At 49.3% G+C, this 24714-nt stretch overlaps 1 protein-coding gene across 4 annotated transcripts in view; it reads left to right on the plus strand.

The window, feature by feature from the left end:
• The window catches only part of TNRC18 (trinucleotide repeat containing 18), a 121280-nt gene that overhangs the window by 31109 nt on the left and 65457 nt on the right, over positions 1 to 24714 (plus strand). For all 4 annotated transcript variants that reach the window (XM_083474640.1, XM_083474637.1, XM_083474638.1 and 1 more), the window contains 2 exons: positions 9923 to 10048; positions 11036 to 12886. In XM_083474640.1, coding sequence (XP_083330766.1) covers positions 11548 to 12886 — 1339 coding nt within the window. In that variant the 5' untranslated portion in view covers positions 9923 to 10048; positions 11036 to 11547. The remainder of the gene's footprint in view (positions 1 to 9922; positions 10049 to 11035; positions 12887 to 24714) is intronic.

Consider the following 24714-nt stretch of genomic DNA (forward strand, 5'->3'; position numbering starts at 1 on the left):
TTCTGGCGAACCAGAGAAGCGCATGGAAACGCCGTTTACCTTCCCGTCGGAGTGGGTGCTCAAGTAGAAGGACCATGAATCTGATCCAACAGGCTCTTGGTATGTGAATGGCAGGGGGAGAGAGCAGTCTGCATGCTGATTCTTCCCTGCAGATCACCCTCCACCCCAACACGTGGCTGCTTAGCACCTCAGAAGCTGCAGCCCTGCACCTGCCCACATCGTCACGGCAATGCAGGCTGCAGCACCTGTGACTGAGCTGCGTTTCATAATGCAAGCGGACGCGGCTGGCCACGGCCACAGCAGGGTGTTGGACTAGGCAGTCCAGGCTCTTGTCATGTTTCTCCATGGAGGAGGAGTGCCTGCGAAGCCAGGCATTCTGCAGAACGAGTCCCCCTCCCCGAAGATGAATCACGAGTAATTTAAACCTCCCTTGTTCCTCGGTGTTCCTTGTCCATCGAATGGGGTTAATGAGCCTGACCTACTTTGGGAGAAATTGGGAGGAGAGCCTGCGAGGGCTGATGTTGCAAGAAGTTGGCAAACCCACCCGTCTCGTCCCTGGAAAAAGAAATCTTAATCTTTGTTCCTCTTTCTAAACACGAAAGGGCGAGGTTAATTTGTGTGTTTGTGAGATGTATATATATATATATCTGACTCACCAACAGGAGAGGAAGCATCCGGTCATGAGATTAGGAATCAACAGGCCACAGAAACCGCATGGAAGAAAAAGGACTTAGCGGGTGGCTGTGCTTTCAAAGATGGGAGCAAAGAGTGAAGCTGCAATTGACCCAGCACCCAGATTTGCCCAAATCCTGCATGTGCAGCAAACACCAATCACTGTGTGTGCAGAAAACCCCTTGCACCCATCTCCTTTCTTGCCCCCTTCCAGGGACTGGGAAGTCGCAAGGCCCACTTGTCCTCCTGCGCGGTCAGCAAGATTGCTAAAGTCTTGCGCCTGTTTGGAGTTATGCAACCCTTAGGAGGTTTCAAAACTCTTGTTTGTGTCTACAGATGTAATGTCTGGTCTGAGAAGGGGGGGAAAGGTTGGGATTTCTTCCTTTCTGTTGGTTGGGTGCCTTTGGCCCATTGTCCAGACCCGGCCGGTGGGTGCCTGCTAGCTGGTTTGCCAAATAGGAAAGGGGTCAAGGCTGGGAGGGATGGAGAAAGCCATTCTTTTTATATATACCATATATACATTTTTATTAGTTTTTTAACATATCATTTTCAACAGTAATTAAACATACTTTTACATCTTATTCAATTTTTTTTTGACTTCCATCAGTCCTGTCTGAAAATTTTCCAATTAATCTCTTAGTATGCATTTCTTATTTTCCCTATTACATTTCAAACTCATAACCAATATCTCTATCTTTTTCTACTTTGTAACACTTCGTATAGTTCTCCTTACAAAACTTCTTGTAGTCCTACTAACGTAATTTGTTGATTACAGTTGCTCTTCAAATAGTTCATATACTTCTTCCAATCTTCTGTAAATCTCTGGTCCCATAGGTTTCAAATCCTTCCTGTCATTTTGTCCAATTCCGCATAGTCCATTAATTTCGTCTGCCATTCTTCTTTCGTCGGAATTTCTTCTTGCTTCCATTTCTGGGCTAACAGTACTCTTGCCGCTGTTGTTGCATATAAGAACAATTTAACATCTTGTCTATTAATATCCTCACCTATAATACCAAGTAAAGATGCTTCTGGGTTTTTTTAAGAATGTATATTTCAACATCTTTTTCATCTCATTATATATCATTTCCCAGAAGTTCTTTACTTTCCTACATTCACGGGGATAGACAAAGCCATTCAGCCTGTTTCTTTTCCTTCCTGCACAGCCAGTCTGGGCCAAAACTGGTCCCACAACCCCATAGCCTCCCCATGGGATTTCCAGTGTCTAAATTAATCGAGAGGGGCAGTCTCCAGGTTTAATGCAGTGGTAGAATAATCTCCAGATGGCCCCCTGGACTAATCATTTGGACAGACAAATGCCTGGGCAGATGTTTAGCAAAGGAATTTAAAATCAAGCTGCCATGCTCGTGATGCCACTGCGTTAATCTATGGTGCGACCGCATTTGGGGTGCTGTGCACAGTTCTGGGCACCTCAAAAAGGATCTTGAAGGGTTGGAAGAGGTTCTGAAAAGGGCCACCAAAATGATTGAGGGGGTGGAGAGCAGCCCTATGAGGAATGGATGCAGCCTTTGGGACTTCCTAGTTTAGAGAAGAGGCCAGGCTGAGGTGACACAGATCTGTAAAACTACGCCTGGCATGGAGAAAGGGGAAAGGGCTTCCTCTTCTCTCATAACGCGGGAACTCGTGTTAAGCAAGAGTTGTTGGGCTGTGGCACAAGCCTCCCTTGGGAGATGGTGGACATTCCTTCCTTGGAGGTTTTTAAGCAGAAGTTGAATAGCCATCTGCCATGGATGCTTTAGCTGAGATTCCTGAGTTGCAGGGGGTTGGATGATGATGATGATTCTATTATTTATACCCCACCCATCTGGCTGGGTTTCCCCAGCCACTCTGGGCGGCTTCCAAACAAAACACTAAAATACAATAACCTATCAAACATTAAAAGCTTCCCTAAACGGGACTGCCTTCAGATGTCTTCTAAAAGTGTGGTAGTTATTTTTCTCTTTGACAACTGGTGGGAGGGTGTTCCACAGGGAGGGCGCCACTGCTGAGAAGGCCCTCTGCCTGGTTCCCTGTAACTTGGCTGTAACTTGGCTTTTTGCAGTGAGGGAACCGCCAGAAGGCCCTCGGTGCTGGACCTCAGTGTCCGGGCAGAACGATGGGGGTGGAGATGCTCCTTCGGGTATCCTGGGCAGAGGCCGTTTAGGGCTTTCAAGGTCAGCACCAACACTTTGAATGGTGCTCAGAAACGTACTGGGAGCCAGTGTAGGTCTTTCAAGACCGGTGTTATGTGGTCTTGGCGGCCGCTCCCAGTCACTAGTCTAGCTGCCACATTCTGGATTAATTGTAGTTTCCGGGTCACCTTCAAAGGTAGCCCCACATAGAGTGCATTGAAGTAGTCCAAGCGAGAGATAACCAGAGCATGCACCACTCTGGCAAGAGAGTCTGCGGGCAGGGAGGGTCTCATCCTGCGTACCAGATGCAGCTGGTAGACAGCTGCCCTGGACACAGAATTGACCTGTGCCTCCATGGAGACCTGTGAGTCCAGAATGACTCCCAGGCTGCGCACCTGGTCCTTCAGAGGCACAGTTACCCCATTCAGGACCAGGGAGTCTTCCACACCCGCCTGCCTCCTGTCCCCCAAAACAGTACTTCTGTCTTGTCAGGATTCAACCTCAATCTGTTAACCGCCATCCATCCTCCTTGGACTCTTGGGGGTCCCTTCCAACCAGGGTGGCTAAAATAAATAAATAAATCAGATTTTTCTTTATTTAAATCAGATTTTTAAAATAAAATGCTTTTGGAGGAAAAAATCTTTCTAAAGATAGTTTTCTATTTAGCTTTGACTAGACTTAACCATCCAGGGGTCCTTTAATTTTAAAAGGTAAAGGTAAAGGACCCCTGACAGTTAAGTCCAGTAGCGAACGACTCTGGGGTTGCGGCGCTCATCTCGCTGTACTGGCCGGAGCTATTTATCTACTTGCACTTTGATGTGCTTTCGAACTGCTAGGAGCAGGGACCGAGCAATGGGAGCTCACCCATTTGATTTGAACCGCCAACCTTCTGTTCGGCAAGCCCTAGGCTCTGTGGTTTAACCCACAGCGCCACCTGCGTCCCTTTACCTTTGTTGTTGTTTAGTTGTTTAGTCGTGTCCAACTCTTCAGGACCCCATGACCAGAGCACGCCAGGCACTCCTGTCTTCCACTGTCTCCCACAGTATGGTCAAACTCATGTTTGTAGCTTTGAGAACACTGTCCAACCATCTTGTCCTCTGTCGTCCCCTTCTCCTTGTGCCCTCCATCTTTCCCAACATCAGGGTCTTTTCCAGGGAGTCTTCTCTTCTCATGAGGTGGCCAAAGTCTTGGAGCCTCAGCTTCAGGATCTGTCCTTCCAGTGAGTACTCAGGGCTGATTTCCTTCAGAATGGAGAGGTTTGATCTTCTTGCAGTCCATGGGACTCTCAAGAGTCTCCTCCAGCACCATAATTCAAAAGCATCAATTCTTCGGCGATCAGCCTTCTTTATGGTCCAGCTCTCACTTCCATACATCACTACTGGGAGAACCATAGCTTGAACTATACGGACCTTTGTTGGCAATGTGATGTCTCTGCTTTTCCCTTTCCCTTTACCTAATGTTGAAAGATCCAGGACAGGTAAAAGAAAGAACTTCGCTTCAAACTTTGGAACTTACTGCTGCAGGAGAGAAGAGGGCTCTGGTGCCCCTATTCTGCTTGTGGGTTTCCCACAGGCGGCTACGGCAAGAATAGGATGCTGGACCATGGGCCTGATCCTGCCGGGCTCTTCTGTGTTCTTATTCTGCAGGAGTCTCTGGCTCCAGACCCCTGCCCCCGTCTCTGGGAGGGGTCTCTTTCATCCCTCTGTGCTGCTAATGAGGAGGAGATGGTGGGGGGCTCTCGGAAACCACCTTTGCCCCAAAACTGGGACTACCTGCCCCCCCCCCACTTGGGGGAATGAGCATCTTGACTCTGCTTTCAAGGAATCCAAACTCCTCCTGGAACAACTGCTCCAGGAAAGAGGGGGTGGGGTTCCGGCCTGGCTCCTCTCGCTTTGCCGATCAGTTACCTTGTAAAACAGAATTGGAAGCCACAGAGCATTCCAGAGGCTGCTGTCTACAGTCCAAGGAGTAAGCTACAGACCATTAAAAAAGGGAAGAAGAAAAAAATGAGTCGTTCATAAGCTACGTGTAACTTCCTTTCCATCCCCTCTGTTTAAATTCAGCCCCCCCCTCAAAAAACTTAACATCGTGTGTGCCGAGAACTGTTGCCTATTTCTCCTTTTGGAGTAAATGGCAAAACCTGCATAAATGGGAATAATATCAAGAGGCAGGGAGTTCCAAAGTGCAGGTGCTGCCACACGAAACAATTGAGTTCTTAGAGATGCAGAACATGTCTTATGGGGCATCTGTAGCAGTCAAGTGGACATATATGGGGTGAGGAGCTCTCACAGAATGTATATTTTATACAGTGAACCTGCCACTTAGATGATGATGATGATGATGATGATGATGATTTAGTACATTTCCGAGCACAATTCAAAGTGTTGGTGCTGTCCTTGAAAGCCCTAAACGGCCTCGGCCCAGTAGACCTGAAGGAGCGTCTCCATCCCCATCGTTCTGCCCGGACACTGAGGTCCAACTTCAAGGGCCTTCTGGCGGTTCCCTCACTGCGAGAAGTGAGATTACAGAGAACCAGGCAGAGGGCCTTCTCGGTGCTGGCGCCCTCCCTGTGGAACGCCCTCCCATCAGATGTCAAGGAAATCAACAACTACCAGACTTTTAGAAGACATCTGAAGGCAGCTCTGTTTAGGGAAGTGTTTGATGTTTTATTGTGCTTTTAATATTCTGTTGGGAGCCGCCCAGAGTGTCTGGGGAAACCCAGCCAGATGAGCGGGGGATAAATAATAAATTATTATTATTATTTATTATTAATTTCTTTCGCTCGTTGTGAGGAAGAACAGAGAGGGCGCTTGGACTTGGTGGACTTCTGAGATTTTGCTAAGATGTGCGAATCTCCTTCCAAGCCTGGAGTTGCCGTCTGGGAGGCTGGTGTTACCAACATGCCATTGGACTAGATGCCCACCTGTACCCAAGGAACACCTGGGAGGCCTAGCCGAGAGTCGTGGTGCAACAAATCTATTGATTTGCACTTATCTCCCACTTTAATTTCCAGGGAGCTCAAAGTAGTGTACATGGCTCTTGCCTCCTCATTTTAATCCCTACAAGAACCCTGTGAAGTAGGTTCAACCAGGAGGCACAGTGTCTGGCTCAACACAGAGTTCCTCATGGCCGAGTCAGGATTCGAACCCGGGTCTCCCTGGGTCCTAGTCCGAAACTCTAACCCAGCATTTCTGAACTGTGGGTCTCTAGATGTTGTTGGACTACAACTCCCATCATGAGGCCCAAGGTTGATCCAACCACTACAGCACCCTAGAGGAACGAGCGATTCAGGAATATCACAATGAGATACAGGGATCTGTGAAGGCGGAGAGGAGCAATGAGTGGTCCAAGGTCATCCAGGGAGCTTCAGCGTGGCTGAGTGTGGATTCGAACCTTGGTCTCGATGCACCAGGTCAGCCGTGGGGAACTTTTGGCCCTCCAGATGTTGTTAAACTACAGCTCCCAACATCCCTGGGTGCCGGCCATGCTTGCTAGGGCTGGGGCGGGGCAGGGAGAATTGTAGTTCAATGACGCTTGGAAGGGCCAAAGGTTCCCCACTCCAAAAGATAAATGTACTGGTTCTGTGCATTTTGCAGAACCCACCTGCCTGTCTTTAGATGTGTTTTCATAGAACGGTAGAGTAGGAGGGGGTGCTGAGGGTCATCTAATCCAGCCCTCTTTAATGCAGGGATCTCAGCTGAAGTTTCCATGACAGTCATCCAACCTCCTGTAAATGAGATTCCACAACCTCCAGAGGGAGTTGGTTCCACTGTCAAACAGCTCTCACTGTCAGAAAGTCCTTCCTGATGTTGAGTCGGAAACTCCTTTCTTGCAACTTGAATCCATTGGTTTGAGTCTTACCCTTCAGAGCAACAGAAAACAAGCTTGCTTCCTCTTGCAGCTCTTGTGAAGATGTTGATCGTATCTCCTCTCAAGTCTCCTTTACTTCTAGGCTAAACCTGCCCAACTCCCTCAACCGCTCCTCATAAGGCTTGGCTCCAGACTGTCTCGCCAGAGTGGTGCATGCTCTAGTTATCTTTCGCTTGGACTACTACAATGCTCTCTACGTGGGGCTACCTTTGAAGGTGACCCTGAAACTACAATTAATCCAGAATGCAGCAGCTAGACTGGTGACTGGGAGCGGCCGCCGGGACCACATAACACTGGTCCTGAAAGACCTACATTGGCTCCCAGTATGTTTCAGAGCACAATTCAAAGTGTTGGTGCTGACCTTTAAAGCCCTAAACAGCCTTGGCCCAGTAGACCTGAAGGAGCGTCTCCACCCCCATCGTTCTGCCCGGACACTTGAGGTCCAGCTCCGAGGGCCTTCTGGCGGTTCCCTCCCTGTGAGAAGTGAGGTTGCAGAGAACCAGGCAGAGGGCCTTCTCGGTGGTAGTGCCCTCCCTGTGGAACACCCTCTCTCCAGATGTCAAAGAGAAAAACGACTACCAGACTTTCAGAAGACATCTGAAGGAAGCCCTGTTCAGGGAAGCTTTTAATGTTTAATAGGTTATTGTATTTTAATATTCTGTTGGAAGCCGCCCAGAGTGGCTGGGGAAGCCCAGCCAGATGGGCGGGGTATAAATAATAAATTATTATTATCATTATATTATCTTGGTTGCCCTCTTCTGCACACCTTCCAGCTTGTCAACCTCTTAAATTGTGGTGCCCAGATCTCAACACAGGACTCCAGATGTGGTCTGACTGAGGCAGAATAGAGCAGCTCCCTTGATCTGGACACTGGACTTCTGTTGATGCAGCCTGGAAGAACATTAGCTAATGTTCTCCTTATTGCAACTCCGAGGCCTGTGCAAATCCGTTTCCCGTTCTCAGATTGCATAACGCAGCCTCTGCGTTATTTTGCAAGGATCTGTGGTTTCCTGGGCAGCTAAGGCTCCCGGTTCAGCCGTGCCCCAAACCCGGCCACCTGTTCCTCCAGAAGACCACCATTCTGCTGCCATTCCGGACCACGAAAGCCACGTTTGTTACATTCTTTCAAGATACGAGACACTCAAAGCTTGCGGACGTGCTTCCTCTGTCGCCGGATCCGGCCGCGGTGTGCAGGCAGGGCGCTTGGGAGGAAGCAGGCTGAAGCATGTGCGAGGATGTTGCTGCCATGCGCCACGGCGCCTGCTTCCCTTCTGCAGCCACAGGCCTGTCGTTGTGGCCGACGTGGTTGCGCAGCAGGATTAAGCAAGACTCGCTTCCGTTGCGTGGTTCCTGCCCGCCTGCTGCTTTTCGGTGAAATATCGCTAACAGGCGCCGCCGTCCCCAGTTTTTCTGCATGCTTTTTGGAGGAGACAGGGCAGATGTGGTCAGAGCAAAAAGCCATCAAGCCAAAGCAGCCTTAACTTGGTTCCTTCCCTTGGCTGGGGTGAAAGGGAGTCCACCACAGACAGGTGGCCATCTGTCATAAGAACATAAGAGAAGCCTGCTGGATCAGGCCAATGGCCCGTCCAGTCCAGCACTCCGTTCTCACAGGGGTTGAACAGTTGCCTGTGCGAATCCAGAATGCAGGATTCTCCCATCCTGTGGTTTCCAGGGACTGGTCTTTTGGAGGCGGTTGGGGGATGGATGGCGGCTAACAGATTGAAGTTGAATCCCGCCTGGTTCCCTGAAACCTCGCTTCTCGCAGGGAGGGAGCCGCCAGAAGGCCCTCAGAGCTGGACCTCAGTGTCCGGGCAGAACGATGGGGGTATAGACGCTTCTTCAGGTCTATAGGGTCGATGCCGAGCACCCCCAGCACCCCCAAAGTCGGTGTGTCAGTGGCCTGTTGCCTCCGATATTGGAACAGGAATTTCTGTAAACTGATGTTCTGGGATGAGGGCCCCTTTGTTTTCTCTGTCCAGAATCTGTTTGCTGGGTGGCCTCAAGACTGAGGGGAGGATGAAAGCTTCTCTCTTTCCCAACAGGCAGAATTTCAAAGACTTCAGGCGCAGAAGGCATAGTCCATTTTGCAATTCTAGCCCGTTTCAGTCATCATTTAATAGCACCGCACCCAGGCGGTACATCAGATTCTCTCCCTCCTCATTCAATCCCCGCAAGAACCCTCTGAGGCAGGCTAGGAGGAGAGTTGGTGACTGAGCTCAGGGTCACTGAGTGAGCTTCATGGCCTAGTGGGGATTCAAACCCTGGTCTCTCCTAGATACAAGTCCGACATAATAACCTCTACGCTGCTCTCACTGAATGCATGAGATGAACATGGTGCTGAATGTATGGGGTGCCCAGAGGGACATTTGTGTGCGTTTGCAGCTCAGAAGCATTTCATTTTCTCGATTTCAACCATAGGGCTGGTTGGAATCGCGCAAGTTAAATCAAAGCAAGACATGAGATTCCTGCATTGCAGGGGGTTGGAATAGATGGCCTCTGGGGGTCTCGTGCAACTCTGTGAAGCTTAAAACCTCTTTGGTTTAGGATGATCTCGCAAGATCTTGTGGGACAACCCCTAGCACTCCCGTTTAAAAACGTGGATGCTTTTTCTTCTGAATATTTTGTAATATTCTGGGAATACGTTCAGGCTAGTATCCCTGAAGCATTAGGGTATCTGACTACACCCTTAGAACCCAAAATATTTCTGCTGGATAATCTAAAAGATGCTATTCTGGAAAATAATCAACAAATAGTGTTAATAGCTGCTGCTAAGATTATAACACCAAAAATGCGGGGTGGGGAATATAATACTATACCTGAATGGATTAAGAACATTTTATCCTTAGTAATTTACGACTAAGTAATAAGGCAACTTATTACAAAATAATACATATAGACTGGCGTAACAGGTTCATGGGGGAAAAAGGGCATTTTTTTGGCAAAGTTTTGGAACAACAAAGTCAATGACAGCAGCCAACGTCATGCTGCTTTCAGCCTGCTGCGGCAGTATTTCTGCATGCTCTTTATCTTTGGTTTATTTTGTTTATTCTTCATCATAATAAAATTAGGAATGCATTTTTAGAACGTTCCTGTGCTGTGTTCTATGCTGGAATCAACGGGTGTCGTTTAATCACTCTTGCGTGTCACTTTGAGTTGCATGGGTTTCTAAAAACCAATCAATGTGCTTAAATAATAATAATAATAATAATAATAAGGTTTACACCTGACTTTCCTCTGTCTCTCTTTTCCAGGATTCTCCCACCTTCCCAACGGTCTGTATCCCTCATACATTCCGCTGAGCCACCTGGAACCTCACAACAGTGGCAGCCCCTTGCTTGCTCAGCTGGGCCAGCACAGCCTCTTTGAGTCTCCAAAAGGTGAGTTTGGCTCCCCCCCCTCTTTGTCCAGTGCCCCCAACTGCCCCTGGGAAGCCCCCGAATGGCACAGATGCAGAACACACACAAACCCGTCCTGCGGTTGCTCACCATCACTGATGATGATGATGATGATGATGATAATCAGGGCTGCCTTCAGATGTCTTCTAAAAGTCTGGTGGTAGTTCTCTTTGACATCTGACAAGAGGGCGTTCATACGTCCGGATTTCTGCCAGGGCGCTGTTCACGAGGGTCGAATACTGGCTTTGTCAAGGAAATTCTGGACGTATGGCAACCCTAAATAGGAGCAGGCCTTGGAGATGGAGGTTAATTGGGAGAAGAAGAAGAAGAAGAATTTATTTATACCCCACACATCTGCCTGGGTTTCCCCAGCCACTCTGGGCGGCTTTCAACAAAATATTAAAATACAATAATATCCTTCAGATATTAAAAGCTTCCCTAAAAAGGGCTGCCTTCAAATGTCTTCTAAAAGTTTGGTAGTTGTTTTTTCCTTTGACTGATAAGAGGGCGTTCCATAGGGTGGGTGCCACCACCAAGAAGGCCCTGTAACTTGGCTTCTTGCAGTGAGAACTCTGCCCCCCAAAACCAAACCAAAATAATCTCTTTTCAGTATTGGGAACTAATGGGGTACTAACCCAAGGCAAACTACAATACACTTTGCCATTAACGTTGCTGTGTTTGCTTATTACATTAACTTGTTTACTTTCTGTGTTACAGGGTACAGATGGTGTGAAATAAAAAACCAAAAACCCCAAACCCATCTCTGCTCTCTATATGCCAATCTGTGCCATAAACAAATCCCTGCCATGTTCTTCATTATTATGCATATACAATTAAGTCATGCCGCATTTCGTTGGAATTATCGCATTGTTTGGGTCCCTGTGGCACTTTGAATCTGTGCAATCATGTTTCCTGTGCAAGCTCTCGCCCTCGCTTGGGGTTGCCTAAGTCTGTTCCTTGTTTTTGCAGATGGGTTTTATCTTGGCGGCCATGCAGGGCAGCCCCCCTTGCACCCCCAGGCCGCCCCCTCGAGGACAGCAGCCGGCCACGGGCCCAGCGCCCTCCACCGCGAGAAGGAGCTTGGGCACCTGCCCAGGGCCTCGAAGGATGGTGCCAGGGATGTCGGCAAGGAGCGGGCATGCCGGGGCGACGTCCTTTTGGCCGGCCCGAAGAAAGAGGGCAAGGCCCGGGAGGAGCCCAGGCCACACAGCGTGGTGGACCTCACCCAGGACGCCAAGCCCGACAGCGACAGGAAAGTGAGCGGCCCCGAGAAGGGCGCCAGGGCCGGGGAGCAGCCGCTGCCCCCCTTCCTGGCTGAGCACGTGCCGAGTCGCAGCGCCCACGGCGGAGAACCAAAGTTCAAGAACCCGCTGCAGACCTCCTCGCTCAGCAACTGCAACGGCGGAGGGGACCCTCTGGGGAAAGCGCTGGGCTCGGAGCAGGACCGCTGCGCCAGGGACCCCGCGCGGCACGACGAGAACATGAGGCCTTCCTCGCACTCAGAGCGGCTGCGGAGGGGGGATTCTGGGGCGGGGGCCGCTGCCTTGCACGTGGCCTGCAGCTGCCCCTCCCCGGGCCAGCCGGGGAAGCTGGCCCCCGCTTCCTCCGCCTTCCCCCCACAGCCGGTCCATTCCAACATGTACACCATCTTCCCTCTGGCGAAGGAGGCCGGTAGGGAGCACAAGGTCATTGCGCCCACCTTTGTGCCTTCCGTGGAGGCTTATGACGAGCGCAGCGGGCCCATCCAGATCGCCTCGCAGGCCCGGGACAACGGTGGCGGCAAGGTGAAGGAGAAGGACCCGCCGGCTGCCCGGGTGGGCGTCCTCCAGGCCTTGCCTGAGAGGTGCCTGGGCGACGGCGCCCGCAGCCTGCTGCCCCCGGACTTTGCGGCGCACGGCGAAGCCAAGAGGATGGAGGTTTTGCGCGAGAAGGGCTCTGTCATCCGAGCCACCTCCACGGCGCTCAGGAAGCAGGGGCCCCCAGAGACGTTCCTCAGCAGGCCCCGGCTCGGCTCCCCTGAAAGCAGGGGCAACTTCCTCGCCTCCAAAGACTTGCTCAAGCCGGGCTCGGAGTCAGAGCATCGCTCCTGTGAGCGGGAGCGGTTTCCGCGGACCGGCTGCAAGGACGCGGCGAAGATCTATGGCACTTTGGACAGTTCTTCCTCCTCTTCCTCTTCTTCTTTGTCGTCTGCCTCATCCCGGGGGCAGCACCTCGACCACGGCCAGCCCCCAAAGCCCTCCGAGCAGAAATGGAAGCCTTTTGACATGGGCAACTTTGCCACCACGCAGATGGCGGTCTTGGCGGCACAGCACAACCAGGCCAGCCGGGCGGAGGAGGAAGCCAAGAAGGCGTACCTCGACCCCGGAGGCCTGCAGAGGACCGTGGTGACGGCGACTCGGAGCGCGGAAGGCCTCCATCCTACCTCTCACGGAGAAGGCTCGGCCATGCAGAGCCTCATCAAGTACAGCGGCAGCTTTGCCAAGGAGGCGGCGGCGGCTCGGTCGGGCAGTGGCAAGAAGAGCCCCTTTGGTGGTTTGGGGCACATGAAGGCCGACCCCTCCCTGCAGGCTTCGGCCAGGATCCAGCAGCTGCTGCCCCACCAGGCCAGCAAACAGCTGAAGAAGGAGCCTGAACGCCCTGAAAGCGCCAAGTCCTTTGGGCGCGAGAGCATTGGGTCGCAGGGCGAGGGGGAGGTGCGTCACCTCCCCGTGGGCATTGCCGTGGCCGTGGCGAGGCAGAAGGACAACAGTGGCGGCGGTGGCAAGGTGGGGCCGGGATTGGCGGACCGCGATCGCGCCCTCTCCCTGGGCAACGTCAAAGGTAGGTCACCTGATGGGGAGGGTGGGTGGGCATTCTCTGGCAGGTAGCAGGTGATGGTAGAATTGTAGGAAAGGCCAGAGATTTTCCTGCTAGGAATACCGCCAATAGAAATAAAGCAAAATACAAGACCGCTGCTTACGTATTCAGTTACGGCTGCAAGAATACTGATAGCCACAAGTTGGAACACCTACAATAATAGATCGGCAATCACTCCTGCTACAGTACTTTCAATTAGCAAAGCTGACCGGAAAAATCAGAGGGGCCTCAAATCAAAAAATATTTAGAGAATGGAGACTATTCAAAGAATATATAAGATTATATTGTAAAAATGACGTAATCCTAGCAGAACCAAATGATACTTGTATATAATAAACGAATGGAATAAATATACTAGAAATGTAAACAGGAAAAGTTATAAAACAAACTGTGCGATAAAATTAAGACAATAGAAAAAGTACAAGAAGAATGATTGGAAGTTTCTTTCAGAAGACTTCATTAGAAAAGACAGGATGTTATAGCCAATGTTCATCTCTTATTGTTAACTCTTCTTTGCTTTTTTATTTTTATTTTATTTATTTGTTTCCTTTTATATTTTTGTCCTTAATTTTGCTGTAACTATGTGTAATGTATATATAAGATGATATTTTAAATCAATAAAGATGAATTTATACATTTTTTTTTTTTTAAGAATTGTCGGGTGGGTGGAGGGGAACCGAAAGCTCAGCTCAGGCAACTCCCTGCAATGCAGGAATTAGATCAGGGGTCAGCAAAGTTTTGTGGCTTGGGCCGGTTCGCAGTCCCGCAGGTGCCCTGGTGGGCTGGAGTGCGTGCGCATGCACAAACGCCATTTCCCAATGGGAAGCCAGCCAGCATTGCAAAAAGCGGTCCCTGCTCTGCTCTGTGCCAGTTTAGATAGATGATAGAGTTTAGATGATAGAGTGTGTGTGTGTGTGTGTGTGGGCAAAATGGAGGCTTGTTCTTTTGTTGGTGCTGGGAAAATCCATTTCTGGGTGTCTTGTTCCATTTTCAATGCTCAGCTGTTGTCCAAGAGTGTTCTTTGCCTAACCATAGCTTGCCCAAGAGTGAAAAACAAGTCTTGCTCAAAACCTCTGCATTATTGCACGGGAGCCAACCAAGCGGGCAACGGGGGTCCACAGGCCGGTTAAATGACCCCCCCCATGAGCCGTTTGTGGCCCATGGGCATTAGGTGGCTGACCCCTGAATTAGATGGATTGGGCTGGATGGGCATTGCTTGTGGGGCTGTGCCCAGCGGGTGTGGCACAGCTGCTGTGGGTTCATAGATTCAGAAGGGGCCTCAGAGCTCACCCAGCTCACTGCCAAAGCTAGGTGGCTGTGGCTGAGGCTGGCGGCCGGACACTCTAGTCCCCATGCCTAGGGAGTGTTAGGTTAGCCAAGACAGGTGTGTTGTGCTGCAGTGTCTAGCAGGTGTGGGGCGATGTGCTGGTGGGCTTCTGTTGGCCATGAGAGGGGTCTCTGGTGCCCAGCAAGGCCTGTTGGTCTTTCCCAGGACTGTACGATGCAAAACGAATGATGCAAAAAATGAGCTTTATGGACATTTGGGTTTGTTGTTTACAGGCAGATTTCAGTATTTTCATGTTGCGGAATTAAGACTATCCTTTCTTTTTGAGTTCACAGCACACACACACGCACCCCACATCCAACTCATTGATCCTACGGAATATATGGGTTTTTTTTGTGGTTTTGCAAAGACGCCTTGAGTTGCCTGTGGCGAGAGAAGGCGGCTGATAAATTTAATAACCAATAGTGATAGTAATAACTCCCTAGGCCGGAAGGGTGTGTGTTTCAGTCTGAAAGCTCTCCTGGCATGCAAAGGGGGTCTGTGTTTGTTTCTGACCTTTGCCGACGTCCCAAAGTCCTTGCGCAGAGACGTGGCTGGTTACTTGCGAAGGGCTCTCTCCTTTGTTTTTCAAAGGCTCTGAGCTCCTCTCTCAAACAAACACCCCTTTATCTGTGAACTGCCACATTTAATTTTTATGAGAGGTGCCGTAATCACCCATGGCTCTTCCCATACTGAGCGGAGGCTGGTCAAATGTTTATTTCCCACGAGGTAGAAACTGATGCAACAGGCCAGGAGGGCATCCCCTGAACTTGCAATGAATGAGACTGGCCATTGGGTGTCACTGTCGTATCACAAAAAGGAGTAAACGGTTATTATTTTTGAGAGAGAAAATATGTGCAGTATTCACTGTATATGAGAGAGACTGCCTGACCGTATATATGCTTACTCATGAGAAAGCTCTACTGTGCTCAGTAGGGAATGATGCAAAATGACCGCCGGTTCCTTCTAGCTGAGTCAGTCCTACGTTTTGAAAAACAAATCTCCCCTTGACCACTGCTGTTAAAAACAAGCTGAAAATCTGCCGTTGGTGTCGGTAGCCATCTTTTAGGCTGAGTATTTGTGAGGGTTGTGTCTGTGTGCAGCTGCACATGTCACTTAAGTTCTCTGTAATGTTGGTCACTCGCTGCTGCTTCTTTTTTGTGTGTGTGGAGAAAAGCAATTTATTGGAAGTGTTGGCTGAGCCAGGAGGCTGGCATTCAGCTGGTTTTTGATGGGTCTGGGATATAGGCAGCGCCAGTGGCTTTTGGCAGGTTCACCCCGTGGCAAAGCCCAGCATTTTTTGGCCGGTTGTGGGGCACTTTGGGGTAGGTGTGGAGTGAAGCACAAAACCTGTTTATTCAGCTGATGTGTGTGTCTAAAGAAGTGGTTTTTTTGGGGAGGGAGCAAGAATAAGACTTGATCTAGCAACTGGACCTTAAAAAACTGATTTGTTTTCTGTTTGCTTGGCTGACAACCTGTGTGTGTGTGTGTGTGTGTGTGTGTGTGTGTGTGTTATTTTAATTTTTAAAGGCATAAACTCCAGCTGTGCATATTTATCCAGGACAGTCCCCGTTTCACAGTCCTGCCTCTGCAATATCTGCATCCCTGTTCAGCTTTGCTGGGTCATTTGAGGAAAATTGTCTTAGAGCTGTGCTAAAGAGCCCCACTTCTTCCTCAAGAACTCCTAGTCGAAGTTAGGTTCCTGAATAATGTGTTGGCAGTGGTGGTGGAGCAGGGGTCAGCAACCTAAGGCCCATGGGCCACAAGCGGCCCATGGACTCCCGCTGCCAGCTCGGTCAGCTCCCGTGTGCCACGCTAAATGGGGGCGGAGCAGAGCGGGGACCGCCTTCCGTGACGCTGGCTGGCTTCTCATTGGTTGCAGGAAGCTCCTGCAGCCAATGGGAAGCTGCGCACACCTCCTCCGCACCAGACGAAGCGCCAGAAATAGCGTTTGTGCATGTGTACGAGCGTGTGTTCCCCCTCTGGCCCACTGCAGCGTCTGAGGGACTGTGAACCCGCCCAAACCTCAAAAACTTTGCCGACCCCTGTGGTAGAGGATAAACCTGATTTTTGGGTGTCAATGCAGCGTTCGGTGCACAGCCTGCCATTTTGCACTATACACGGGTACATTTTGAACGATAGATAGATAGATAGATAGATAGATAGATAGATAGAGGGATGATAGATAGATGATAGATGTTAGAGTGAGTGAGTTGTGTCTGGGCAAAATGGAGACTAGATCTTTTGTTGGTGCTGGTAAAATCCATTTCTGGGTGTCCTTGTTCTGTTTTCAATGTTCAGCTGTTGTCCAAGAGTGTTCTTTGCCTAACCGTAGCTTGCCCAAGAGTGAAAAACAGGTCTTGCTCAAGACCTCTGCATTATTGCTCTTATTTTAAAGCCGGACGTAGCTATTTGCTGCATTTTGTGGAAACGGCCCTGAAATCACTTCAATGTGATGTGTACTATGTGGAGATCTTGAGCAACCGGCTCCTCCTAGCGAGGGGGTGGAAATGTGACCATGGAATGATCTGTGGCAATAGGCCGCTGAGAACAAAATGGCGCTGGTTGAGCTCAGGTGAGGAGCAAAAGGAAGTAGGAACATGACCAGAGAGCCTACCTACATACCACGAAAGGTCCCTCCTACCAGCGGCAACTGTGAACATTTAATGGGTTATTTTGTTAGAGGGAGAATCTGGTTCAAATGTTGTCTGGCCTTTTTGGTCCCAACAGCCCTGTGTGGGTACCACAAATAATAATAATAAAAAAAATAAAAATCACATGAATGAGCCACACTGGATTCCACCATAAACTTGGAAGCAGCCCTAGAAGCGGAAGGCAGGAAGCTGCCATATAATGGGTGAACCCATTGAACCATCGAGCGCAGCATTCTTGGCCCTGAACGGCAGCAGCTCTTGAGAGTCTTGGCCAAGAGTCTTTTCACAGGGTTTGCGACTTGGTTCCTTTTAAACAACAGATGCTCAGAACCAAAGCTGGGATAGTCTATATGCAAACCATGTGGTCTACTGCTGAGCAGTGGTTTAAGAAAATTAATGTATTAGGGGACATGGGGTCCGCCTTTTCTACCATAATGAGCCAAAATGAGCCGCTGTTTTGTGGCACTTGTAATAATAATAATAAATTTTATTTACAGATAGGTAGCCGTGTTGGTCTACCATAGTCAAAATAAAAAAATTCCTTCCAGTAGCACCTTAAAGACCAACTAAGTTAGTTCTTGGTATGAGCTTTCGTGTGCATGCACACTTCTTCAGGTATCTGAACACGGCTACCTATCTGTAACTGGAACTATGGAAGGCACCACATTGAGCCGCATGAAATGGAAGTCCATAAAAGGTATCTGAAGAAGTGTGCATGCACACGAAAGCTCATACCAAGAACTAACTTAGTTGGTCTTTAAGGTGCTACTGGAAGGAATTTTTTTATAATAAATTTTATTTATACCCCGCCCTCCCCAGCCAAGACCCGGGCTCAGGGCGGCTAACACCAGGTATAAAAATAATTGATTTAAATACAACTTAAAAACAAGATTAAAGTACAACATTAAAATGCAGCCTCATTTCAGTAGAAACTCAAATCAAAAACTTTTAGGGGATGAGAACGTCAAATCTCCACCAGGGTTTTGCGTTGTACATGGGTGTGCTGTGCAACAGAGAAGGAAAAGGAAAGAGAGACATGATGAAAAAATCAAACTCGTAGCAGAATTAACCGACAACTCGCATTACTGTTGGGTTTGAAGGGTCAGGGAGTCCGGTCCATTTGCCAAATTGAACAGAAGCTTTGCACAAAATATTAGAGCGTGAATTATGTGTAGCAGCGCTGTGTGAGGCTGAAAGCCTTTGCGGTGTTAACATAACTGGATAGAACTCTCACAAAATTAAGACCGTGTGGTCTGTTCACCTCCCTACTCCGTGAGAAAAAGTATTTACAGTGGAACCTCGGTTTTCGAGCGTCTCGGTAGCCAAACATTTTGGCTTTCAAATGCCCAAAACCCGGAAGTAATTGCCTCTGTTTCTGAACGCTTTTCAGAAGCTGGACAGCTTCCGAGGTGCGTTTCTCAATGGAATTTGCTGACGGCCCTTTGCGCCTTGGTTGTCGGACGGTTCGGAAGTCGAATGGTCTTCTGGAAAGAATTACGTTTGACAACCGAGGTTCCACTGTGTTGCCCACTGGCTAGTTTTTAAGTTTAGGAGCCCCACATGAAAAATGACCCGTATTGTTAAAATGCACACAGGATTTGGCTCAGAAAGGGATTTTTGCACACTGACTGAGGTTGCTGAGATTTGGGAGCGGCTGGTGCTTGCATTTGCGTGTGAGAGAGGTAGAGCCAAGAGCGAAGGCATCTTAATTCTAGAATTTGCAGAGCACTCCTTAAATTCCCAGTGGTACCTCTGGTTGCGAACAGGATCCGTTCTGGAGGCCTGTTCGCAACCTGAAAAGAACGCAACCCGCCTCTGCGCACGTGCGGGTCACGATCCACTGCTTTTGCACATGCGCGTGATGTCATTTTGCACATCTGTGCATGTGCGAGCGGCGAAACCCAGAAGTAACCCATTCCATTACTTCCGGGTCACCGCGGGACGCAACCTGAAAATGCGCAACCCGAAGCAAACATAACTTGAGGTATGACTGTATAGCCAAGAGGAGCAGGACTCTAGCCGGCCGAGGATGCTGTTCCTTGCTGCCAGCTCTCAAGGCATGCGCCTTCCCATGCTTGCTGGTGGCCCTGCAGGCTGCCTGCCTCTCCTTCCTTCCCTGGCCACTCCAAGATGCGCTGCTGATGCTCTCTGAGGCAGATGCGTTGGGCCTGGCAGAGCGAAACCCTCCCTCCTTGCGCTTCAGAAAGGGAGAGGCAGACTTGGACGTATCCATCAGTCCGTCTGCCACCGACGGCCAGGCCAGCGCTTTTGTTCCGGGGCCTCGTTTTTTTCTGGCAGACGTCCCCCTGCTCCGCCTCGCACCCGGTTCCCACAGCACCCCCCCTCCCCGGCCCACTGCTTTGGCTGGAGCCAGGAGACTGGGAGGGGTGGTGGCTGGGAGCCCATGGAGGGGATTTGTTTGTCTGAGCTGGTTTGGAGAGAGGGCCCCCCAACCCTTGCTCTGCACCGCAGCCCACCCCACCCCGGCCGCCCTCCCCGGCTGCGTTAAACATAATTTACTGAGCAGAACTAAAAGCCTGCAAACAAGGCTTGCATTCTGCCAGGCTGCCCGGGCCGTTGCTAAGCGATGGAATTGGCTTTCAGAAAGAAAACAAGGCCTGCCTTTCTCTCCAGCCACGTCCGCCCCCTTTCCCCTCGTCCTGGTGTGCCAAGAGACGTTTTTGCTAATAACATTAGTTCGCTTGCGCCGAGTGGAGGGCGCTTGAATGCTCTGAACCGTCCCCCCCCCCTTAAGAGAAAAGCCCAGGCTTTACTTGGCTAATCTCCTCGTATTTGGCAAGTAAACCTATACTCTTTTAATGCCGGGCATCGGTTCCCGAGGCAACGGGGGCCAGGGTTGCTCCCCACCCCTCTGGCTTTAGCCTGCACATAACTGATTGAATCTCGAAGGCGCTTCGTGCGTCAAACGCCAGGCGTATTTTATCGAGACAAGACCGGCCATTGAGTCGCCGGAGACAATTGCCGGCTTGTAAATTGCAGGGGGGGGGCCTATCCTGTTGCAGGAATGGGGTGGGTGACATTTATGAGCAAGTGGGGGGGGGGAGAGCAAAGAGTATGCTGGCTGTTATCCACCCCCCCCTCCTTATTTTTTGCAGTCAGACGTCACAATGAACCGCCGCAGCAACAAATAGTTTGGAATAATAATAATGTGCCTTGCAAAAATAAACACCACGCCAGTTGTTTGTTTGGTTTCAGGCCATTTTGGCCCACGTGAGAGTGGCAGGGAGTGTGTGTCTGTGTGCAGGAGACTGAGTCCAGGCTGACTCCAACCCAGCAGCCCCCCGAGAAGCGGCTGAGCATTTCATTAAATAAGTAAAGTGCACTGCGTGGTGGGATGGGTTAGTGTGGATGCGCCATTGCGGCGAGCGGCACCCCCGGGGCTTAGTTAGCAGGTGCAAAAATAACCCAAATCAGTTGGCACCAAGCACTCCACATTTGGGTTGTGGACTCCAGCATGTGTCGCAGGGAAGGTTTGGTGTCACTGGTCAAAGAAGTTTGGGAGCCCGAAAGCAGTGTGAGTCAGTCCTTCAAATGCTCTCTGTGTTTTCGCCAGCAAAACTAGGGAGGTTTTTCGAAAATCTTTTGCAAGGGAGCCCTGTTTATGACACAGTTATAGCCCGGTGTGCATTTCGCTCAGTCAGTAGAGATACTGACTCGGTTGTGGGTTCTTGCCCTGCAGAGGGTTGGGCTAGATGACCCTTGTCGACTCTTCCAGCTCTCCTCTCCTCTGATTCTATAATTTCATTTCCTTCTGACCTCACTATTTACCACTCTGTAATATATGTACCTTACGCAGGTGGCACTGTGGTGTAAACCACAGAACCATGGGCTTGCTGATCAGAAGGTTGGCGGTTTGAATCCCCGTGATGGGGTGAGCTCCTGTTGCTCGGTCCCTGCTCCTGCCCACCCAGCAGTTCAAAAGCACGTCAAAGTGCAAGTAGATAAATAGGTAGCGCTTGGCGGGAAGGTAAACGCCGTTTCCGTGCGCTGCTCTGGTTCGCCAGAAGCGGCTTAGTCATGCTGGCCACATAACCCAGAAAAACTGTGTTGGCTCCCTCCGCCAGTAAAGCGAGATGAACGCCGCAACCCCAGAGTCGTCTGCGACTGGACTTAACTGTCAGGGGTCCTTTACCTTTACCTTTAATATATGTACCTGCAACGCAGAATAGGACTTTGTGCTTCTGATGGAGTGGAGCCCATCTTGCCATAAGAAATGTGCTAGACTTTGAAGGTGCTACAAGATTGTTTTTCCTGCAAAGGGAGATCCTCTCTGGAAATGGTGACTCTCCCTCTCTTCACACCAAAATCATTGCTTGTAGCCTCTGTGTGCTTCCTGGTCTCTATTTGCTGGGATTTCGCTCAACTTATTTTTTAGAGGGCGAAAAATATCTGTACCTAGAAAATCAGCAACAGATTTTCTCCTTGATTTGGTTTAAAAACAAACAAACAAACCAAAAAACCTTTCTTGGGATGCCTTGTTAAAATGTTAGCTGGACTCGTCATACTTTAGGGTTTGCCTCCCTTCAGCAGAATGAGCGGTGAATTCAGCAGCGGAGAGAGTGAAGTCATACACATTTCCATCTCCAGAGGGCAGAGGGACTGTGAGAATCTCTGGGGAGTAATTGCATCATGCACCTCGTCCCTCCAAAAATGCATGAACGTCGAACACCAAAACACCAAGCAGCCTGCCATTTTGCACAGCATAGCTGCCGAGTTGCACTTCACGTTTCTCTAGCATACTATATCTTCAATCTGAAGTCGAAACAAAATTAAAAAAGATTCCTTCTATTGGCACCTTAGTGACCAACTAAGTTTGTTCTTGGTATGAGCTTTCGTGTGCATGCACACTTCTTCAGATACAGTGAAACAGAAGTCACCAGACCCTTATATACCACAGGTTAAGAACCTAATTCGTTCTGGAGGTCTGTAAAGGTAAAGGTAAAGGTACCCCTGCCCGTACGGGCCAGTCGTGTCCGACTCTACGGTTGCGCGCTCATCTCGCTCAAGAGGCCGGGAGCCAGCGCTGTCCGGAGACACTTCCGGGTCACGTGGCCAGCGTGACGAAGCGGCATCTGGCGAGGTCTGTACTTAACCTGAAACTGTTCTTAACCTGAAGCACCACTTTAATTAATGGGGCCTCCTGCTGCTGCCGCGCCGCCAGAGCACGATTTCTGTTCTCATCCTGAAGCAAAGTTCTTAACCCGATGTACTATTTCTGGGTTAGCGGAGTCTGTAACCTGAAGCGTATGTAACCTGAGGTACCACTGTATAATGAGAAGGTGGGGTGTGGTATTACAGTCATACCTCAGGTTACAGATGCTTCAGGTTATGTTTTTTTGGGTTGCTTCCAGGTTTCGGTGGTCGCACATGCACAGAAGCGCCAAATCGCAACCCACGCATGCACAGACGCACTGCTGCGGGTCGCGAATGTGCATCCCACATGGATCACGTTTACAACCCGAGTGTCCACTGTACTTAGAAGGGTGGTAGGAATGGGTGACTGGCTGATAGGTGTGGTAAACCTGTTGACGACTGTATCACCCATGAAAGCTCATACCAATAACAAACTTAGCTGGTCTCTAAGGTGCTACTGGAAGGATTTTTTTGTTGTTTTGTTTTGACTACAGCAGACCAACACAGCTACCTACCTGTAACTTCAATCTGAAGGTGTGCTGTTTTCTTTTCCTTTAAATTAGTGCAAAGCAGGGCTGTTCCACAGCAAATCCATGCCGCATACAGCTGATGTTTTAGGAGCTTTCAGCGACGCACAAGGGTCATCTAGGGTCAGCCCACTGCCAGTGCACAAATCACAACTAAAGATGGGGAGAGTGGTCCTCCATAGGAGAATCATGCCCCACTTTTTGCCTGCAGAAGTTGGGCTCTCCCTTCCTTTTTCCAGTGCACCCGCTTGTCTGATTTGTGAACCTTTGGGTCTTCATTTCCTTTATTCTTGGGAGGCTGTGCACATCAAAACCAGATCAAATGTGTATCTCTCTGCTTAATGAATTTAAGACTTCTGAACATTTTAGGACTGCAGCCTGGGTGCCAATTCTTTTCCCCCCAAGTGTGCATATGAGGCATTGAAATGTGAAAGAGCAGCATATTGTACTTTTTGTCCATCAAATAATTTTTGAAAAGAAATCTAAAAGTGCACATGCAGTTAATGATGCCATTAAAATGTGCTGATAGCTATTTTCTAAATATAAAGAGCTATACAAGTTTCGTTCTTCCCTGGTCTGCTGAACAGTGCAGTTTACTCCTCTAATTCCGAGAGTGCCTTGAATCTGCTCCTCCCCAGCACCCTAGACTCACTTTTCCGAGTGCAAGGCTGCAATCCTAATCCCATTTACCTGGGAGTAAACCCCATGGAAGTGAAGAGGATTTACTTTTGAGTAGACATGGGATTATCTTGTTAATCTGCCCCTTGCCTTCCTCCAACCCTATTTTAAAAGCAATCACTTAGGTGTTACTGGTGTTATTTAGTAGGAAGCTAATACTGATTTTTAAACCATCATTTTGCATTGACCAACCGGTTTTTGCAATAATATAGTGGATGCATTTTTACATTTCCAGGGTTGTCAAGCTACTGAGCGAAAGATCAGGGATGTGGGAATGTTGCAGTACAAGCAAAGACAGCTGGTTTTCTGGCACTGTGGATGTTTATTTTTCTTTACCTGAATGGCATTACAATGGTACCTCTGGTTACGTACTTAATTCATTCTGGAGGTCCATTCTTAACCTGAAGCTGTTCTTAACCTGAGGTACCACTTTAGCTGATGGGGCCTCCTGCTGCAGCCATGCCGCCGGAGCACGATTTCTGTTCTCATCCTGAAGCAAAGTTCTTAACCCGAGGTACTATTTCTGGGTTAGCAGAGTCTGTAACCTGAAGCGTATGTAACCCGAGGTACCACTGTATGTATTTGTATCTTTCTTTTGTCCCAGGAGCTCAAGGCTGTAAATAATAATAATAATAATAATAATTTATACCCCGCCCATCTGGCTGGGTTTCCCCAGCCACTCTGGGCTTGTTGTTGTTGTTTAGTCGTTTAGTTGTGTCCGACTCTTCGTGACCCCCTGGACCAGAGCACGCCAGGCACTCCTGTCTTCCACTGCCTCCCGCAGTTTGGTCAAACTCATGTTTGTAGCTTCGAGAACACTGTCCAACCATCTCGTCCTCTGTCGTCCCCTTCTCCTAGTGCCCTCATCTTTCCCAACATCAGGGTCTTTTCCAGGGAGTCTTCTCTTCTCATGAGGTGGCCAAAGTCTTGGAGCCTCAGCTTCAGGATCTGTCCTTCCAGTGAGCACTCAGGGCTGATTTCCGTAAAAATGGAGAGGTTTGATCTTCTTGCAGTCCATGGGACTCTCAAGAGTCTCCTCCAGCACCAGAATTCAAAAGCATCCATTCTTCGGCGATCAGCCCTCTTTATGGTCCAGCTCTCACTTCCATACATCAGAAGGTGCCACTCTGGGCACCTTCCAACAAAACATTAAAAATACAATCTTGCCTTCCCTCCACGCTGCCTTTAAAACTTTCACAGTAGTCCTTTGAGGTAGGCTAGACTTGGAGTCGGTAGCTCAGACACCAAAGTTGTGAAACTGCATGTACTTAGAGTATTTTTTTGGTTGTTTTTATTTATCAGGGTTGCCAACTTTTCTTTGTTTTTTTTCTTCTGTAAATATTCGGACCCTGAAGTCTTGCAGTTAAAGCAAAGGGCGGGGGCTGCTTCGTGGCCTTGTGCATGTTTAGTTTTCTTTCCACCCATGGCACTATATATTTAGAGCTTGCTTTTCCT

Source organism: Podarcis liolepis (genome assembly GCF_965112155.1).
Source record: "Podarcis liolepis genome assembly, chromosome: 14".
In the NCBI taxonomy this organism is placed as follows: Eukaryota; Metazoa; Chordata; class Lepidosauria; order Squamata; family Lacertidae; genus Podarcis; species Podarcis liolepis.